The 18,507-nt window shown below is 42.0% G+C and overlaps 1 protein-coding gene across 2 annotated transcripts in view; it reads right to left on the minus strand.

Annotated features, from left to right (window-relative positions):
- Positions 1-2,675: 2,675 nt before the first annotated feature.
- SYT14 (synaptotagmin 14) overlaps positions 2,676-18,507 on the minus strand; it is a 196,943-nt gene continuing 181,111 nt past the window's right edge. Inside the window, exons 7-9 of one of the 2 annotated variants that reach the window (XM_075338003.1) lie at positions 14,268-14,457; positions 7,065-7,121; positions 2,676-3,742 (exon numbers count right to left, since the gene is read on the minus strand). In XM_075338003.1, the coding sequence (XP_075194118.1) occupies positions 3,429-3,742; positions 7,065-7,121; positions 14,268-14,457 (561 nt within the window). In that variant the 3' untranslated portion in view covers positions 2,676-3,428. The remainder of the gene's footprint in view (positions 3,743-7,064; positions 7,122-14,267; positions 14,458-18,507) is intronic. The other variant, XM_075338004.1, reaches the window with a different exon arrangement.

Consider the following 18,507-nt stretch of genomic DNA (forward strand, 5'->3'; position numbering starts at 1 on the left):
TTCAAAATGGCTGCCTTTACAGAACAATTCACAGGACAATCCGTAATAGAAACTTTCAGCGATTTGATCACATGTATTGTTAACGATCTCAGGTTTACAGACGACATACAGTACACCAAGTCACAAACATGCAGGAGTTGTTCCCCAATTTTCGATTTCAACACAAAAACTTTAAAACCATCGGTGCTGGTGATTTCTCTGTGGCATTTGATATCTGTTTCAGGAGTGTCGTTACTTTGAGGGAATATCCATTTAAAAATCCTTTTACAAAAGCCCTACTCTATAACAGAATCAGAATCTTTCCTTGCTAACTAAAACCAAGAGCAACGTCCAGCGCAGCTCTCAATAATGGATATTTATTGTAAACCATGTTTTATCGATGCCTATGGATTTCATGAAATGACCATTATGTCATGATTATCTCCTATAGAGCCTCTTCTGCAGAAAACAGCTGCTCAGGGGCGTTCCCAGAAGAAAGACCGCCCATGAAGAGTTTCAGAACCAATCCAATACGAGAAGGGTTTTTTCAAACTAGGCAATCCCTTTACTTTCACATTATTTGCCTCTACTATAGTTTTCGGGTTCTTTGTGGTCTTTTCAATGAATTTTTAGAAAATGGCTTTTATGTTTTTATGAAGATATTTGTTATTTGTGCTTTATACTTTCACATAGGATTTCTTATCATGCGAGAATATAGCAAACCTGGAATTGTATTTTCAGACATGTAATCTGTTCTCCACTTGTAACGTGCCACCATTAAGGAGTCTACAATAACAACAGCCTATGCTGATCCCTGATTTGGGCAGCATGTAAATGGGTATATTCCTATTAATTCTCTCATAAAGGGATTGTCTTGGGGTTTTTTATAGCAGCAGTGCACTCCTCCCATGCCTCCCAGTTTACTGCTTGCTGCGGGCTTACAGTTTGGACCAAGAATCTTCGCTGCGCCGCTAACTCGTACTGTGCACTCTTTGAAGCTGTGGAGGAGCACGGTTGCAGTGAAACTTGCTGGATCGGGAGGTAACAGTTTTCCAGCTATCCCGGTTAGTTCTAGAGCAGCGATTACAAGCCCCATTGAGAAAAGCTTGTAAGCACTGCATATGTCTAGGCCAAAACTACTAGACTGCATCGTTGGCATATAAACTAGACAATGAGTGGCACACACTATAATTGAAAATCCCTTCTTTTTTTTCTAGAACGGGGCGCATTTTTAATAACAAGTACATTGCCATGTATAGGGGTTTTTTTAGGCTAAAAGAACATAAGAATAACCTTTTAATCACTGGCTTCAGAGGGCAGGAAATCATTCTTTTATGTACGTTCAGGAGTAAGGCCAGAGTCACACTTGCAAGTGACTCACGCAAGTCTCGCATCGCATCACCCGACACGGCCTGCCGCCCTCCGCACAGGAGCATCTCCACTGCATAGAAATACATGCAGCAGACCCGCTCCTGTCAGGAGAGTGTACGGCCGTGCTGGGTGATGCGATGTGAGACTCGCACGAGTCTCTCACAAGTGTGACTCTGGCCTAATACTCTATATAGTAACCCATACTCCAGATGTAAGCTGCCCCTACATGAACAAATACCCCATAAACATCAACAGGCACCAAAAAAAGTACACATGCCGCTTACACCATGGAGTTTGGTGGTAACTTGAAGACCAGTTTCATCTTTTGTCTTCTTGCAGAAGGACGTTTTGCCCCCAGGTATTGACGTTACGTACTGCCAGAGAATCATCTCTAACTGTGTGACCACTAGAGATCGGCGAATAGTAACCGTTTTTGGATAATGGTTACTGAATACCTAGGACTACTCCACTATTTGTCAAGACAAGAAAAATGCTTGACTTGCGCTAGATTCGTTATTTGTGATGAATACCAAAATAGGACTTTGGGATTCGTTACGAATAATCCGAACACGACTAGTTACTATTCACCCATGACTAGTGACCACTATACTTTTTGTAGAAGACAAGTCTTTATCACACTGGTACTTAAAGAGGACCACTCACCAGGATTTTCCTATATAAACTAAAGCCAGTTCTATACTGGTACTATCATGCTGATTCTAAACATACCTTTGGTTGTGAGCTCGGATGTATAGTTTCTGAGATACAGGCAAGTAAAGTTTGTGAAATACACTGTTACTTGATTGATAGGTGCTGTAGAATATCTAATAGTTTGATCAGGTTTTGCTAGTTATTCTCACCCCTGTCCTTCCTCCCACTGTCTCTGTTATTACAGGGGGAGGAAAGATGGGGGGAGAAAGCATAGAAGGGAGAAAGAACAGGCAGGTAGACAGGGGCGGGAATAACCAGCAAAACCCGACCCACCTATTAGATATTCTGCAGCACCTATCAATCAAGTAACAGTGTATTTCACAAATTTTACTTGCCTGTATCTCAGAAACTATACATCCGATCTCAAAAGTAAAGGTATGTTTAGAATCAGCATGATAGCGCAAGTATAGAACTGCCTTTAGTTTACATAGGAACATCCTGGTGGTTGGTCCTCTTTAAGTACCCGTGTGATAAAGACTTGTCTCCTACAAAACATTTAGTGGTCACTAGTGATGGGAGAATAGTAACTATTTGTGTTGGGATTTTGTCGTAACGAATCCCAAAGTACTATTCCAGTAATTGTCACGAATAACAAACCTAATGCAAGTCAGGCATTTTTCTTGTTTTGACAAATACTAGAAAAGTCCTCGGTATTTCGGTTTAGAATCAGCATCCTAGCACCAGTATAGCACTGGCTTTAGTTTATATAGGAAAATCCTGGTGGATAGTCCTCTTTAATTCCCTTAATCATAAACCAGTAAAAGTAAACCATGGCTAATGGAGACCAATTATTCTCCTGGAAGGATTGGACATAAACTCAACGGAGAACATCAACTTTACTTACCGCCTGCCCAAACCTGCTGGACAGCAAAGGTACGTATTGCACCACCAGGGTTATCTACTACTAAACCACATTTCCCGTGATACTGTATATAGCGGGCCACCACGGTAGATAAGAGTTTCCTGCATCTGGTACATTGGGTTTAATTGATATAATAAAACTGAAACAAGGGTTTTTTTTAACCCTACTTTCTTCTATGATCGAACCAAAAAGTGTCAGGTTAATTGGTGAGAACATTTGTACAAAACAGTTTCATCGAGACAAAATAAGAAAAGCACCTAAGAAGTCGGAATATTCTGTAGAAATCCAGCTTCGTGTTTCTCACGTTCTGTGCCCGTCTCCGCTCAGATGCACAGGAATACACACTGCGGCGTGAAACCTCATCTCTGGTGTGTACTGAGCTTTCCGCGGCATGTCAAAGCCATTACCTGCAAGGAGCAATCATATGCAGGTGGCTAAATTACATCCCGTCCTTTTCAAAGAGCAGATGAGCTCTCTTGAGTCACGAGAGACCTACCGATGGCAATTACGATTCCAGCAGCGTATGCCATCTACATACTTGCTGTCCTTTTGACTCTTTCATTTCAGTCCAATGATTAAGCTCTTCATCGCCCGAGCTGTTCAGACCTAAGGATATCCAGCCTATCATCTCCTTGCGCTTCATGCTGCGCTTGTTATAAACAGACAATATGAGAGTCACGTCGGATAGTTGAAAGAGAGCCACTTGGAAAATGAAGGTTTCCTTGTACAGGGGGTTCGGCTGACCTCGTCGGATGGATGTCTTACATTTTGACATTTCCTGACCCATGGAGTTCAGCAGAGTTAACTTTACATAGGTATCTATAAAAATGAATGAGACGGTTAGGAATCATCGCCGGCATGCTGCTACCGGGGCACATTATCAGTCAATGCATTAGTGGTAGGAGAAGGAGTATACCAGTCATACCGGCATCAAATGCAATTTATTCAGCCAATATAATAAGATTTTCCAAAAATGTCAAAAGCGTTAAATATTTAATGACCCAAAAATACAAATCAAATATTAGTCTTGGCTTGGGATGATTCAGACTATTGCATTTGCATATACGGTATACCGCATAATCCTCTTGCATTCTTAATCTTGCACTAAGCCAAAAAAATATAGCATTGCTAACACTGAGCAAGCTCCGTCTAGCCACAACACTTGAAGCATACCACTGAGTTTTTGGAAGAATTAAAAAAAAAAGACATCAACGGAGGGAATGAGAACAATTGATGGAGGAGGGCGGGAGGGGGAGGGGAGGGGGGTAAAGGAGCAGAAGTGCAATGGTGACATCAGAAGAGCGGAGAATGTGATGCCGACTATGGGAGCTGAGTAGGAACGCTCTGCATGGATGCGGATCAGCGCCGCAGATCGGGGGGCTTTAACCCTTCCCGGAGAGGATGAGTCTCCCCCATCAAGTACACTGCACTGCAATGCCGAGCTCTTTTTTCGGTTCTGATTGAGTTAAAAGCATCAGATCGTCACTTTAATGCACCCAGACTGCAATTTTAGTATTTTCTTTTTACACTAAAATTTTAGCATAATAGTTTCATCTGAAAAGCCATTGTAAGGCAAACCGTGCAAAATCATTAACGAAACAGAGAACGGCATTAACTCTATTGTGTTTGCTTTTAGCAAATGCAAAATAACATAAAATAATAGGGATTTTGCAGGTTCAGAAAACTCTGTGCTCAGGGGCATTTTACACTGAATAATAATAATAATAATAATAATAATAATAATAATAATAAAAAAAAACAAAAAAAAAAAATAAGAAAATGCAGTATTCACCCTCACCAGGTCCAATGATGCTACCAATGGTTAGTATAGTCTGCAGCACTGATCTTTATTGACATTGCTGCAGCCCGTCAGCTCGAGCCATCTATTCGGGCAGAGCTGCTGAGGTCACAGTAGCGGCTAAAACTCACAAAGGGACCTGGATAGGGTGAGTAAAGCACAGTTTGTTTGTTTTGTTGTTACACCCTTACGCCTTAGAATGGATAGCTGCCACACAACAGCTATCGTTCAGCAGCAGCTATCTCCCCGGGCTGAGCATTCATGTTTTCTCTAAGAGGAGAGTGGTGTGATACTTACAAAAGGACAAGAGATTAAAACCGCCTGATCCTTATCTCCCCCCAACAACAACTGTAGTGGGAAAGCGAAGAGGTCCCCATGCAAATTAGGTGGCAGTCCGATCACATCAAACTCAGCAGGTTACGGCTGAGTTTTTTTAAAGGGAATCTATCAGCAGGTTTTTGCTCTCATCTCAGAGCAGCATATTATAGACAAAGAGATTCTGAATCCAAAGATGTATCACTTAGATTACTGGCTGCAAGTGTTCTGACACAATATAATATAAGAATATTTAGCTTTAGTCATGTAGCAGAGCTGAGAGAGCTGTCCCCGCCCACACCAAGCTCTCTATAGAGACTGTACATTGACAGTGAGGTGCCAATCAGAGGAGGGGACACGCCAGACTGCTGTGAGCATGACATTGTAGTCCAGCAATGATAATCCCTAGGTGATAAAGCCTTTAGATTAAGTAAACAAAAACAGCCTGATAAGAGAAGCATAGTTAATTTTGTTTTTTAACCTATACAGCATGCTGTCCTCAGATTTCATAGCAAAAACCTGCTGACAGATTCCCTTAAAGAGTTACTCGCAACATAGTAAGTTATACGCTATTCATAAGATAGGGGGCAACTTACTGATTACTGGAGGTCCACTGCTGGCTCCCCTGGCATTGCATACACAATGCAGGAGGGAGTTTTAGTATTTACGTTAGTTCAAAATGGCCACCAACAAATTAATGGTATGCATCAAATATTTTGGTAAATTAGATGTCAAAACAACTTTTAAAGGGAATCTGTCTCCAGTTTTTGCTACCTCATCTAAAAGCAGCATAACGTAGGGCCAGAGTCCCTGTTTCCAACGGTGTGTCACTTACTGGGCTGCTTACTGCAGTTTTTGATTAAAAACTGTTTCATCTGCTGCAGATCAACCACTTCTCTGAATGCTGAGCTCTATATAACTCCGCCCCCACACCACTGATTGGCAGCTTGATTCTGTATACACTGTGGATAGGCAGAAAGCTGTCAATCAGTGGTGGGGTCGGGATTGGATTACACTGCAGCAGATTTATTAGTCCTTTATTTATTAACTCCTGCAAATAAATGATTTTATAAAAACTACGCTAAGCAGGCCGTTAAGTGACACATTGCTGGAATCAGTGTTTCTGCACCTACTTTAAAGAGGACCAACCACCAGGATTTTCCTATATAAACTAAAGCCAGTACTATACTGGCGCTATCATGCTGATTCTATACACACCGTTAGCTGTGAGGTCGGATATATACTTTCTGAAATACAGGCAAGTAAAGCTTGTGAAATGCACTGTTACTTGATTGATACGTGCTGCAGAATAGGTAATAGGTGGATCAGGTTTTGCTAGTCATTCAAGCCCCTGTCTGCTACCTGTCTTTCCTCCTCCTATCTCTGTTATTACAGGGGGAGGAAGGACAGTGGGAAGGAAGGACAGGGGCGGAATAGCTAGCAAACCCCAACTCACCTATTAAATATTCTGTAGCTGCTATCAATCAAGTCACAGTGTATTTCACAAACTTTATTTGCCTGTATTTCAGAAACTATATATCCGATCTCACAAATAAAGGTATGTATAGATTCAGCATGCTATCATCAGTATAGCGCTGGCTTTATTTTATATAGGAAAAACCTAGTGGTTGGTCGTCTTTAAGCAAAAATCCTGGAGACAGATTCCCTTTAAATTCAGGGCAGTTTGTAAAGCACTTGTTCACTAAACCATTTTATGGTGTAGATGGAACCGACAACAATCCTTTTGATTGAACTTGCTGGTCACATCTGGTCAGGTCTGGCCATGCAAGCAATGATCCACCAGCGAGTGGACCAGCATTACAGTGCAGTGTTACATTTTTATTAGTCTCCTCTGTACATTCTACAAACCGTCATCCATCGGCAGAGATCGGGTTCCATTTACGATCCCATCTGGTGAACCACAGATAAGAGATACACAAACGAAACAATATGGTGGACAGCTTTACTGCAAGTTCTCCTCTGCATGAGAAAGACAACATCCAAGCTGCTAGCCTCTACGGGACTCACCTCGAATTATATAAACCTGTCCACCTATCAAGTGTTTTAGACAACAGAACAGTCCATCTGACAACAGAGGGTGGAGAGCAGAAAAAGAAATAATGACAATAGTTTGGGTGAGAGAGGGGTTAAGAGGTTACAGCGCAACCATTTCAGTACCAGAGGTCATGCATTTCCATGACATGACCTCCTTGGCCTTGAAAGAGTATACAGGAAGACATTTTTTCGTAACTTGAAGAGGAACAAAATAGAAGTAGGAGACCCTTTTCGGGACATCATTAGCATTAGTAATTTATTACATCTTTATGACATACACAAGGTTTTAAGATTTTTAGGATTGGCTCAGGTTGGGTGTACACGAACAAAGACAGAGGTCCACAGACGTTAGATGAAAGGTGACAGAGTAGGAACGTTTCTAAAAGAACACATGAAAGATGGTTACCACCTATATTGACCCTACTGATTTTATTCCCCAAAGGAAAGTGAAGCCTGAGGATCATCAAAAGCTTGTACATCATCGGCTGACATGACCATGAACACATGACACTTTATGACGGAGTGTGAAGAAACTCAACCTGGCTGACCTTGACTTTGGAAGAAGACAAGTGTCAGCCTCCGGGAATGATTCATTGTGAAGCAAAAGTCTACGGGGGCCATAAACAATAATTATTGACAGTACTGTACTGGCTGATCAACTTTTGGTCCTTCTGTTGTATATGTAAGGCTATGTCAGGATAATTATGGTGATTTAGATCCAACCATAGAGATAATTTTTGGACAATCTACCAGGTTACTTTTATTCTTAATAATTAAAGGTCTGTAAGAACATACCAGAAATCTACCAATCACAAAGAACTAAAGCAAAAGCCCTCATTCATGTTAGATAAAATTTGGCAAAGCCAACCGATTTTAGAGGGATTGTCCGACCTTATAATGTGTATGATGGCTCCCGAGAGATGATGTTGGGGAGAGAAGGATCCGGCAATGGCCGATCCTTGTATTTGGAGCAGAGATGCAGAGGAATCTACCAGCAGGTGCCCCACAAAGCGCACAGGAACACTTAACCGATTCTCAATCTATCTTACATGTTCCCCGGGGAGCACAATGTTGTAAAATGTTTTTAGGTGGTATCTGCACCATGCTAATCCTGGACTTTCCGGGAGAAAGGAGGGGTGAAGTGGTTACCTATGCCTGCTCAGGATGGATGAAGGAATACAGTACTAGGATATGAAGAATTCCAAGTGATTTATTTAACCTACGTGTTTCGAAGTCTCCGACTTTTTTCTCGTAATAAAAAAACATTGCAATAATAATAGGTTTAAATAACAACCATTTAAAAAAAGAGCACTAAAACAAGGGCGCTGAAAAAAGAGTACTAAACAGAAGGGAGCTGAAAAAAGGGCAATGAAAAAAGGGCACTTAAAAAGGAGCACTAAAGAAATGTGTTGAAAAAATAGCACTAAAACAAGGGCGCTGAAAAAGGAGCACTAAAAAAGGGCGCTGAATAAAGAACACTAAAAAAGGGCACTGAAAAAAGCACAAAAAAAGGCGCTGAATAAAGAGCACAAAAAAGGGTGCTAAGAAAGGAGCACTAAAAAAGGGTGCTTAATAAAGAGTACAAAAAAAGAGTGCTGAAAAAAAGGGCGCTTAAAAAAGGGATTGATATCAGTTGTTTTTTTATATACATTTTAAACCTACTATTATTACTTTTATTTGTGGCTGGATTTTGAGGAAGAAGTCGAAGACATCAAAACACATAGATAAACAAACCACTTGGAATTCTTCATCTGTCCTGAGCAGTGCAGAGTTAACCACGTGACCCCTCCTTTCTCCGATGTTGTCCAGATCATAGAGGCCGTGGACCTCTCATGTTTATGAGCCTACATACTCAGGTGAGCCTTATCCGGCTCATAGAGGCCATGGACCTCTCATGTTATGACGATATATACTCAGGTGAGCCTTGTCCAGCTCATAGAAGCCATGGACCTCTCATGTTATGACCTTACTCTTAATCTTCATACCCACCTAAGCTTCTACACTATTATTTTACCCTATTATCCCAGATAAGACTCTTGTGCGCTGTTCCTTTTAGCTAATAATCCTGGACTTGTAGTATATACAGCACGGTGTATGATCACAGACTTTAGGTTCTAGGTTGAAAATCGCTGGTCTACACCAAAATGCCCCGAGTACTATGATCTTACACTGCGCTGCATATTAATAGCACAGCATGAAGTTGGCGTCCTGCTGCGTTACCCTGTGGGCTACATGTACATCAATTCGAGAACATAACAAATTTTTGCTAAAATTAACCATTGAGAAGTAATGGTTGTGTGATAACTTTATCATACAATTTTTTAGGATACCTATTATGATTATGATTTTTGTATGTTTATTAATTCTATATTTTTCTATAGTATATTATTTTTATATATTTATTTATATATTACATATTACTATATTTTTCGCTTTATAAGACGCACTTTTGTTCCCCCAAATTTTGGGGGAAAGTAGGGGGTGTGTCTTATAATCCGAATATACGGGTCCAGGGGAGGTGGGGGCAACTCTGGAGCGGTGCTGGGGGCTGCTGGCTGCTGGTGGAGGCTGGTAGAGGGTGCAGGAGGCAGCAGGAGATCTCCTGCTCCCGCTCATATAATATGCACTGCCGCTGTCCATCACCGTAGTGCTGAAACCGTACCGCGGCGATGGGCTGGGGGAGCGGCGCATATTATATCTGCCTGCGCCCCCTTTGATTGCACATGCCCCCTCTGTGTTAGATATGGCCCCCATTCTGCTGCCCATCCTAAAATAAAAAAGCTTTACTTACCTCCTCCAGCGTGTCTCCCGGTGTCTCCCCGATCTCACTGCTGCCGCTGTGATCAGGCACGCAGAGATCATGTCACTCTACTGTGCCGATCACATGACCGGCACCGAGAACCAGGAAGTGCAGGAGCTCATCAGCACGGAGGGAGACACGAGGGATTGCAGCGCTGGAGAAGGGAAGTAAAGAGTTTATTTTACTATGGGCAGCAGCATGGGGGCCATATCAAACACAGGGGGACATGTGCCAGCAATAGGAGAGCTGTGCCAGCTGTATGGGATGTGTGCCAGCTATAGGAGACCTGTGCCAGCAATATAGGATGTGTGCCAGTTATAGGAGACCTGTGCCAGCTATAGGAGACCTGTGCCAGCTATAGGAAACGTGCCAGCTATAAGAGACTTGTGCTTGCTATAGGAGACTTGTGCCAGCTATAGGAGACTTGTGCCAGCTATAGGAAACGTGCCAGCTATAAGAGACTTGTGCTTGCTATAGGAGACTTGTACCAGCTATAGGAGGCTTGTGCCAGCTATAGGAGACTTGTGCCAGCTATAGGAGACTTGGGCCAGTACAGGGGGACATGTGGCATCATAGGGGGACGTGTGCCAGCACAAGGGGGCTATATTCAATATAAGGGGGAAATATCCAGATTAAGGGGGCTAATTATAGGATGGGGGGCTATAAGAGACATATACCCTATATGATTTGTTAGACGGACACTGGCATCATAAGACGGACCCCATTTAACATTAAAAAAAAAAATTCTCTTTTCTTCACCAAATTTGGGGGTGCATCTCATAATCAGGTGCGTCTTATAAAGCGAAAAATACGGTATATTACTATATATTCAATTGGTATTTTTTATTTATCTTTTTTTTGCAATTTTGTGATTTCTTCCAGCCTCTCTCGTCTATACACATCAACATCCAACTGAGTGTGCATGTGTTATCTACCCTGAGAACATAAGGTTTGGGCATATTCACACATCTTTGTATCTCAGTCCTTGATTAATGGGCCAGTCGTGGGTCTCCCAGCCCGAACTCAACAGCATCGAAGATATGGACGTCAAATCTGGGTTAAGAGACCTGCGATCAGTCTGTGTATTGTGGTCTGTTCTTGGAATCTGGAGTGTGAATCTGGACTAAAGGGCGCTTTGCATGGAGCGACATCGCTAGCGATGTCGCTCGTGAAAGCACCCACCCCTGTCGTTTGTGCCTCACGGGCAAATCGCTGCCCGTGGCGCACAATATCACTCGGACCCATCACGCGTACTTACCTGCCTAGCAACGTCGCTGTGGCCTGTGAACAGCTTCTTTTCTAAGGGGGCGGTTCATGCGGCGTCACAGCGATATCACACGGCAGGCAGCCAATAGAAGCGGAGGGGTGGAGAGCAACCGCATGAAAGTCACGCCCATCTCGTTGCTGGAGGACGCAGGTACGGTGTTGTTTGTCGTTCCTGGGGTGTCACACGTAGTGATGTGTGCTGCCTCAGGAACGATGAACAACCTACGTCCAAAAGCAGCAACGATATTTTGGAAATGGACGACATGTCAACAATCAACGATTTCGTAAGTATTTTGCATCGTTAGCAGTCGCTAGTACGTGTCACACGCAACGACGTCGCTAACGAGGTCGGATGTGTGTCACGAATTCCGTGACCCCCAACGACATCTCGTTAGCGATGTCGTTGCGTGTAACGGGGCCTTAAGAGTTGTCATTGGGAAATAATCGAAAGCCGCCATACACATTAGCCAAAATCGACAGTTTTGTCCAATATTAATCTACCGGGGTATGACGGTCCAAACAGTCCACTGTGCATATATTATATTGGAGCCTGGTAACTGTGAGCTCCTGAAAAATAAATCAGCCTAGTATTCTGTATACAATCTAGATAAATTTGTAGTTTGCCGTTCTTAGAATTAACATTTGGCTTTATAGATTTTCCAATTACCAAATAAAAGGACCGGGATTCAATGTATAGAGTTTTTATATGGTGAATGTTTTTGATTCTTTTGTATTTCACACATTTCTAGTCATATAAAAATATTAACTTTTGCTTTTTTTAATTTATGAGACAGCAAAACAGAACAGGATATCACACATACCGATTACAGGTAATCTATGGGGCACTACAGGAGTCATCACATGGAGTTAATAGGATTGGGACAAAAATGAAGAAGGATGAATAATGTGTTATTTTATATAGCCTTATCAGGCAAAAAAAAATTGAATTCCTAAAAAAAAAAAAAGATAAAAGGGGGGGTATGTGAACTTTTGATCAGGGTTATTTGGATGTTTTTGGTTGTCATTATGATTTACAAAGAGAAAACACAGTAGTGACAATAAATGACTTCTCCCATTTTTATTTATTATTTGTGGTATTTGACCATCCCTAATTCTCATCAATATTCTCTGAAAAAAAGACCAAGAAATCAAAAAATCGGCCAGGGTATGTAAACTTTTGAGCACAACTGTATGTATACATATATATATATATATATATATATATATATATATATATATATATATATATATATATATATATGTATCTTACTTTATATTTATTATTGTTTTTAGCTTTTTTTCATTCTTAATTTCTTAATTCTCATTTGAAACTGTACATGTCACATATATATATATATATATATATATATATATATATATATAACAAAAATATGTACTCTACATACAGTGTATATATACACACACATATATATAGTACAGACCAAAAGTTTGGACACACCTTCTCATCTCTAGAACAACTGTTAAGAGGAGACTTTGTGCAGCAGGCCTTCATGGTGAAATAGCTGCTAGGAAACCACTGCTAAGGACAGGCAACAAGCAGAAGAGACTTGTTTGGGCTAAAGAACACAAGGATTGGACATTAGACCAGTGGAAATCTGTGCTTTGGTCTGATGAGTCCAAATTTGAGATCTTTGGATCCAACCACCGTGTCTTTGTAGAAAAGGTGAACGGATGGACTCTACATGGCTGGTTCCACCGTGAAGCATGGAGGAGTGATGGTGTGGGGGTGCTTTGCTGGTGACACTGTTGGGGATTTATTCAAAATTGAAGGTATACTGAACCAGCATGGCTACCACAGCATCTTGCTTCGGCGTGCTATTCCATCCAGTGTGCGTTTAGTTGGACCATCATTAATTTTTCAATAGGACAATGACCCCAAACACACCTCCAGGCTGTGTAAGGGCTATTTGACTAAGAAGGAGAGTGATGGGGTGCTACGCCAGATGACCTGGCCTCCACAGTCACCAGACCTGAACCCAATCGAGATGGTTTGGGGTGAGCTGGACCGCAGAGTGAAGGCAAAAGGGCCAACAAGTGCTAAGCATCTCTGGGAACTCCTTCAAGACTGTTGGAAAACCATTTCTGGTGACTACCTCTTGAAGCTCATCAAGAGAATGCCAAGAGTGTGCAAAGCAGTAATCAAAGCAAAAGGAGGCTACTTTGAAGAACCTAGAATATAAGACACTTTCAGTTGTTTCACATTTTTTTATGTATTTCATTCCAAATGTGTTAATTCATAGTTTTGATGCCTTCAATGTGAATCTACAATTTTCAGAGTCATGAAGATAAAGAAAACTCTTTGAATGAGAAGGTGTGTCCAAACTTTTGGTCTGTACTGTATATGTAAACATATACTTATATTTTGTTTTTCGCTTATTTAATTCATCATTCTCATTTGAAACTCTACAGGTATATAAATATATATAATAACTCTCAGTCTGATACACCAATGCGCAACCAGCTCTGTCCTCACCTATTGTACCCTCACCCATTTCCTGTAGACTGTGAGCCCTCGCGGGCAGGGACCTCTCTCCTCCTATACCAGTCTGTTTTGTACTGTTAATGATTGTTGTACGTATACCCACTTTCACTGTAAAGCGCCATGGAATAAATGGCGCTATAATAATAAATAATATATATATATATATATATATATATATATATGTTTTTATTGTATTTTTTTTCTTTCTTTTAGCTTTTTTGGAGATTCTAAATTTTTTTCTTACTGTTTCCCATGATAAGGCTAAATCAAACAACCCATTTTTCTTCCTTCCTCGTTTTTATCTCCTTTGGCATATATACATATATATATATATATATATATATATATATATATACACGATTCGTATGTATATATATATATATATATATATATATAGATATATATATAAAAAGTATGTGTGTCTGTTTGCTCAAAATAGGATTGGGATTAAAGGATTAAAACCTTTTTAAATAGTAACCTGAGATTTTATTTGATGGGGATATAGCGTGTATCCTTGTCCTGTACCGGTAATTACTGGGGCTGAACATGATCCCCCATAGCAGTAAAGCTCATTAAGAAGGAGAAAGCATAGCGGCATCTCACTCACTGGGAGGTCTGTTGGCTGACAGGTTTTTGAAGTGGCTGCCTTTTATCACTTCTGCGGAGAGTCTGCCAGTGGTGGCATTATAAAGCAGGCCGATGAGGATTTCTGGAGCGGCTCCGTGGACCAGTGATTGACAGGAGGAAGTGCTCTCCGTGCACGACACTTCTGACATACTCATCTGGGAATCACAGCCCTGGAAATACAAATAAATCTTATATTGCGAGGAACAAACATAATGCAACGAAACACACGGGGATGGGTAAAGCGGGAATTAACAGCATGTACCCGGCATCAGGACGGTGGGTATTAAAGACAGAAGGGGGGTTAATAATATTGGCACATGGTATGAACATTGCACCAATACCTACTCACTATTTTTCTCCTTTTTTTAAGGTCCCAGCAGTGGCCCCCTACTGCCTTTTGGAAATCACAATAATAGTGAGAAAAACAGAAATGTCTGTATACACGAGTCCAGCGGGCGGTCCGAATCAGTGATTGACAGATATCTCTGTATGCAGAGTCATACCAGGAAGTACCGTATTTTCTGGATTATAAAACACACTTTTTTCCGCCCAAACTGGGGGTAAAACGGGGGTGCGTCTTATAATCTGGATATGGCTTAAAGGAGTGGTGGTGTGGTGGAGCGGGGTCACAGGAGGCAGGGGTCAGCGATACTGAGGGCTTGGAGGAGGGGGTGTCACTGTAGTGAAGCGGCTCAGGAGGGTCACAGGACGGAGGGTCGGCGATGCGTCAGACGTCATTGATCTGACAGTGGACGAATCGCCCACAATTGAGGCGATGAACTTCGAGAAAACGCCACGGAGGCAGAGCGTGCGCATGTTGACTCAATGGACTTTAAGAAACTGGCCGTAGAGTCCTATTTACGCACGCTCCACCTCCGTGGCCATTTTCTTGAAGTCAGTCTTGTCAACCGCGGGCAATTCAATGGAGTCAGTCGGCAAATCAATGGCACCTGCCACCGCAACACGCCCGAACCCACAGTATCACCACCACCGCCGCTCCCCCCTGGTGAAATTTTATAAGAAGCACTAGGATTATAAGACGGACCCTCATTTCAACATTGACAATTATTTTTTCCTATTTTCCTCCTCTAAATTTGGGGTGCGTCTTATAAAACGAAAAATGCGGTATGTCAATCACTAAATAGGACCGCCCACTGGACTCATGCATACAAACATCAGCTGTTCTCAGTGCCGGCAGCAGGTGGCCAGAAATGCCCAGTTTCGAAGCTGCCCCATCTTCTGATAGTGAACACAGCCGGGTACTGCACATCTACCACTCATTCAAATCAATAAGAGGCGGATGTGTAGTATCCGGCCGCTATCAGAAGATGGAGCAGCACCGGAACTGAGCATTTCCGGCTGCCTGCTCCTAGTAGAGTTGATCAGTGGAGGTGCCGTCAGACCTCGGGCCTATCAGATATTGATGACCTATCCTAAGGATGGACCATCAAGATAAAAGTAGGGGACAACTTTTTTAAGAGGGAACTATAAATTCAACAGACTTTGCATAGATTATTAGTAGATACAAACATAAGAAGCTTTGTAATATATCTTATGAGGGATTTTTTGTTTCTTTCTCCATTTATGAACCACTTTTTCATCTTCCTCCCAACTATATGACTCACCATGAAACCCTAGAATAACTAGTTAGACATACGTCCCTGTTGACTTCTCCCCTGCCCGCTGTCCTAGATTAACAGGTCTCCTCGTATGCACTCACATAGGGGAAACCTGTCAATCTTGATGAGTCGCGGTTCGGGCAGCCTGAATAAGTTGACAACTTCCCTTTAAATTCAGCTTTAGATTAGGATATACTGAATTTTACTGAAATGTCGTCCTTTGCCGACTGGAACACCGCCTATAACAAGACGGCATGGATAATTGTTACCCATATTACATGTCACAAAATAGAAACTCTAAACAACCAGTGCCTGTCTATCACCTGACATTGTGTTAGACCGGTAGAAGAGATGTCAGTCAGTGCAGTGCTATAATGACTCCATACTTATCATAACTCCGGACAGCCAAGATCATAATTCCTGCAGTTCCTCGGAAACAAACAATCATTAGCACATTGGAGACAGTTACGGTACTTTCTTACTGAGAATGTCAACGTCTCCCGTCCTTTGGAAAAACCTCGCTAGATCACACTCTGGGTTCATATTGGGTAATCGTTAAGCTCTTCTAGGGTGTGTTGCGGGAATTCCTACAATTTTAGCTTTGCTAATTACCACTTATGCTTCCTACGTAGCTCTATGACTTGGTCACTTTGTGCCTCACTATTCATATCTGGTTGGGTGGCTCCAACACATATTAGACTAATGTTGGCCGAAGCTGCCGATATTAATGACACTCTTATGTGTACAGGGGCAGTGTCCAACTGATCAATGGGGGAAATGTCGTTCAGTGCACGATTTTAGACTGATCTTTTTCTGATAAGATGTCTGTTGGTGGCTTTCTCATAGAGAACACAACAGCACTGGTAGAATAAGTGTTCATGTCTATATAAGAGATGTCTACTGTCCGAATGGTCAGCCGAAGCATCAAATCAGCCTTCAGCCATCTAATGCGTATGGCTGGCTTTTAGTTGTGAACAAAGCAATGAATTGTAAGCTCAATGACATGCTGAGATCATAATAAAAAAATGGTCCACAGGGAGCTTGTCTTCTTCAAGATCCTCATAGTTGTGTCTGCAAAGGGTAGCTCGCAGTCTGCAGGACCCAAGAAGTCCATGGTCAGACACTATTTCCAATGAGACCTGTGGGAGTTCTGCCTCTTCTCACGAACTGGGCCAGGTGAGTCAGTCAAGATCCCTCCGCTCAGTCGTGGACCTGTCAATCTACAATGACACTGTACCATGCAACCCCACCCTGATATCTGTAATACGTCGGAGCCACGCGATATGACCTTGTCACTTCCAACTGGTGCTGGTTCAGCCCAGGGGGGCGCTGTGGAGTCACTGGTTTCCTTGGGAGTTTCCCCACATGTGACACAATGCAATCTGCCAGAGAAAGACACTCACAAAATGTCCGCTCTCCTTTTTATGAACCTACGTACCTCCCATGTCCCATCCTACCTTGTGACCTAAGACAACGCTGAACATGGAATGCGTCTTCAATTTCCAGAAACTTATGAATTGGCAGTTTTCCCCATATCTCTGCCTCTGAGTGTCCCATGCGGAAAATATGCGCATTATATTTATAGTTATAATTTGATCTATCTATGGATATGAAACACGAGGTGTCTGTTGGCTTCCCACAGCGAGTTATTAATTTCGGGCTGGTCTGCAAGTCATACTATTAATAAAAATATGTGTAGCTCATCATAAGAGAACGTAGAATCGTGGCACGTGGATTTATAATAAAGCAAGGAATTTTACACAACAGCGTGTGCAACAATTCTACCTTTTCTTATGATGATCTTCGCTGAACTGGTTCCTTTCTGGTGAGCACCGCTGTACAAAGCCTTTGGTGGTTATTGTCGCTTCTTCTGTCCCTCGCAGTATTGAATCAGGTAACCATCATAAAGCCAGAAATATGCCTGCCCTATCCCTATATGTAGGAGTGACATGCTCCCCAATTTTGTAGCTGTTACACAGGAGCCATCCTGACTGCAAACTGTCTTTGAAGTTTTACTGAATCATGCAGTTTTCTCCCCCCCTCCTTTCTTAGCTGAATTATCTTGTCAGCAGAAGGGCTTTCTTTGGATGGAGCCTCTTCTTTAGTCTTAATTAGATTCTGTCACCTGGCCATTTGGTGACTAGATCTGGGTGATTCTTCCTTCCTGCAGAGCAGGGGGGGTGTGAATGAAAAGTTGTTGTTGACTGACATGTATGAATGTCATATTCCTCAAACATATTCCGCACAATATTCCTCACACCTCTGTTCCACCATCATTACCTGAAATCCACTTACTGAAAACCTATCCCACTCCCCAAAATAGAAAAAAGGGGGGAACCTGAAATGTGGCCTCATCTCATCAGACCTTTTACAAATCTCCAAGATAAGATAAAGCCTCGGTCTGGTCAAGGTTACTTCAAGAGGAAGGTTTGACCGATAAATGGATGTCTCAACGCTAAAATTTATAGACCTCAATTGTCTTTCATCCATAAAGAGACAGAGAAATTCCCACAGCATGGGACATGATCGCATTTGAAGACAGTTTGTAGGTCCTTCAAGGGCCGATTCTCCATTAACGGTGGACAAACATTTCAAAGATCA

This window comes from Anomaloglossus baeobatrachus, chromosome 3 (assembly GCF_048569485.1).
Source record: "Anomaloglossus baeobatrachus isolate aAnoBae1 chromosome 3, aAnoBae1.hap1, whole genome shotgun sequence".
Lineage (NCBI taxonomy): Eukaryota > Metazoa > Chordata > Amphibia > Anura > Aromobatidae > Anomaloglossus > Anomaloglossus baeobatrachus.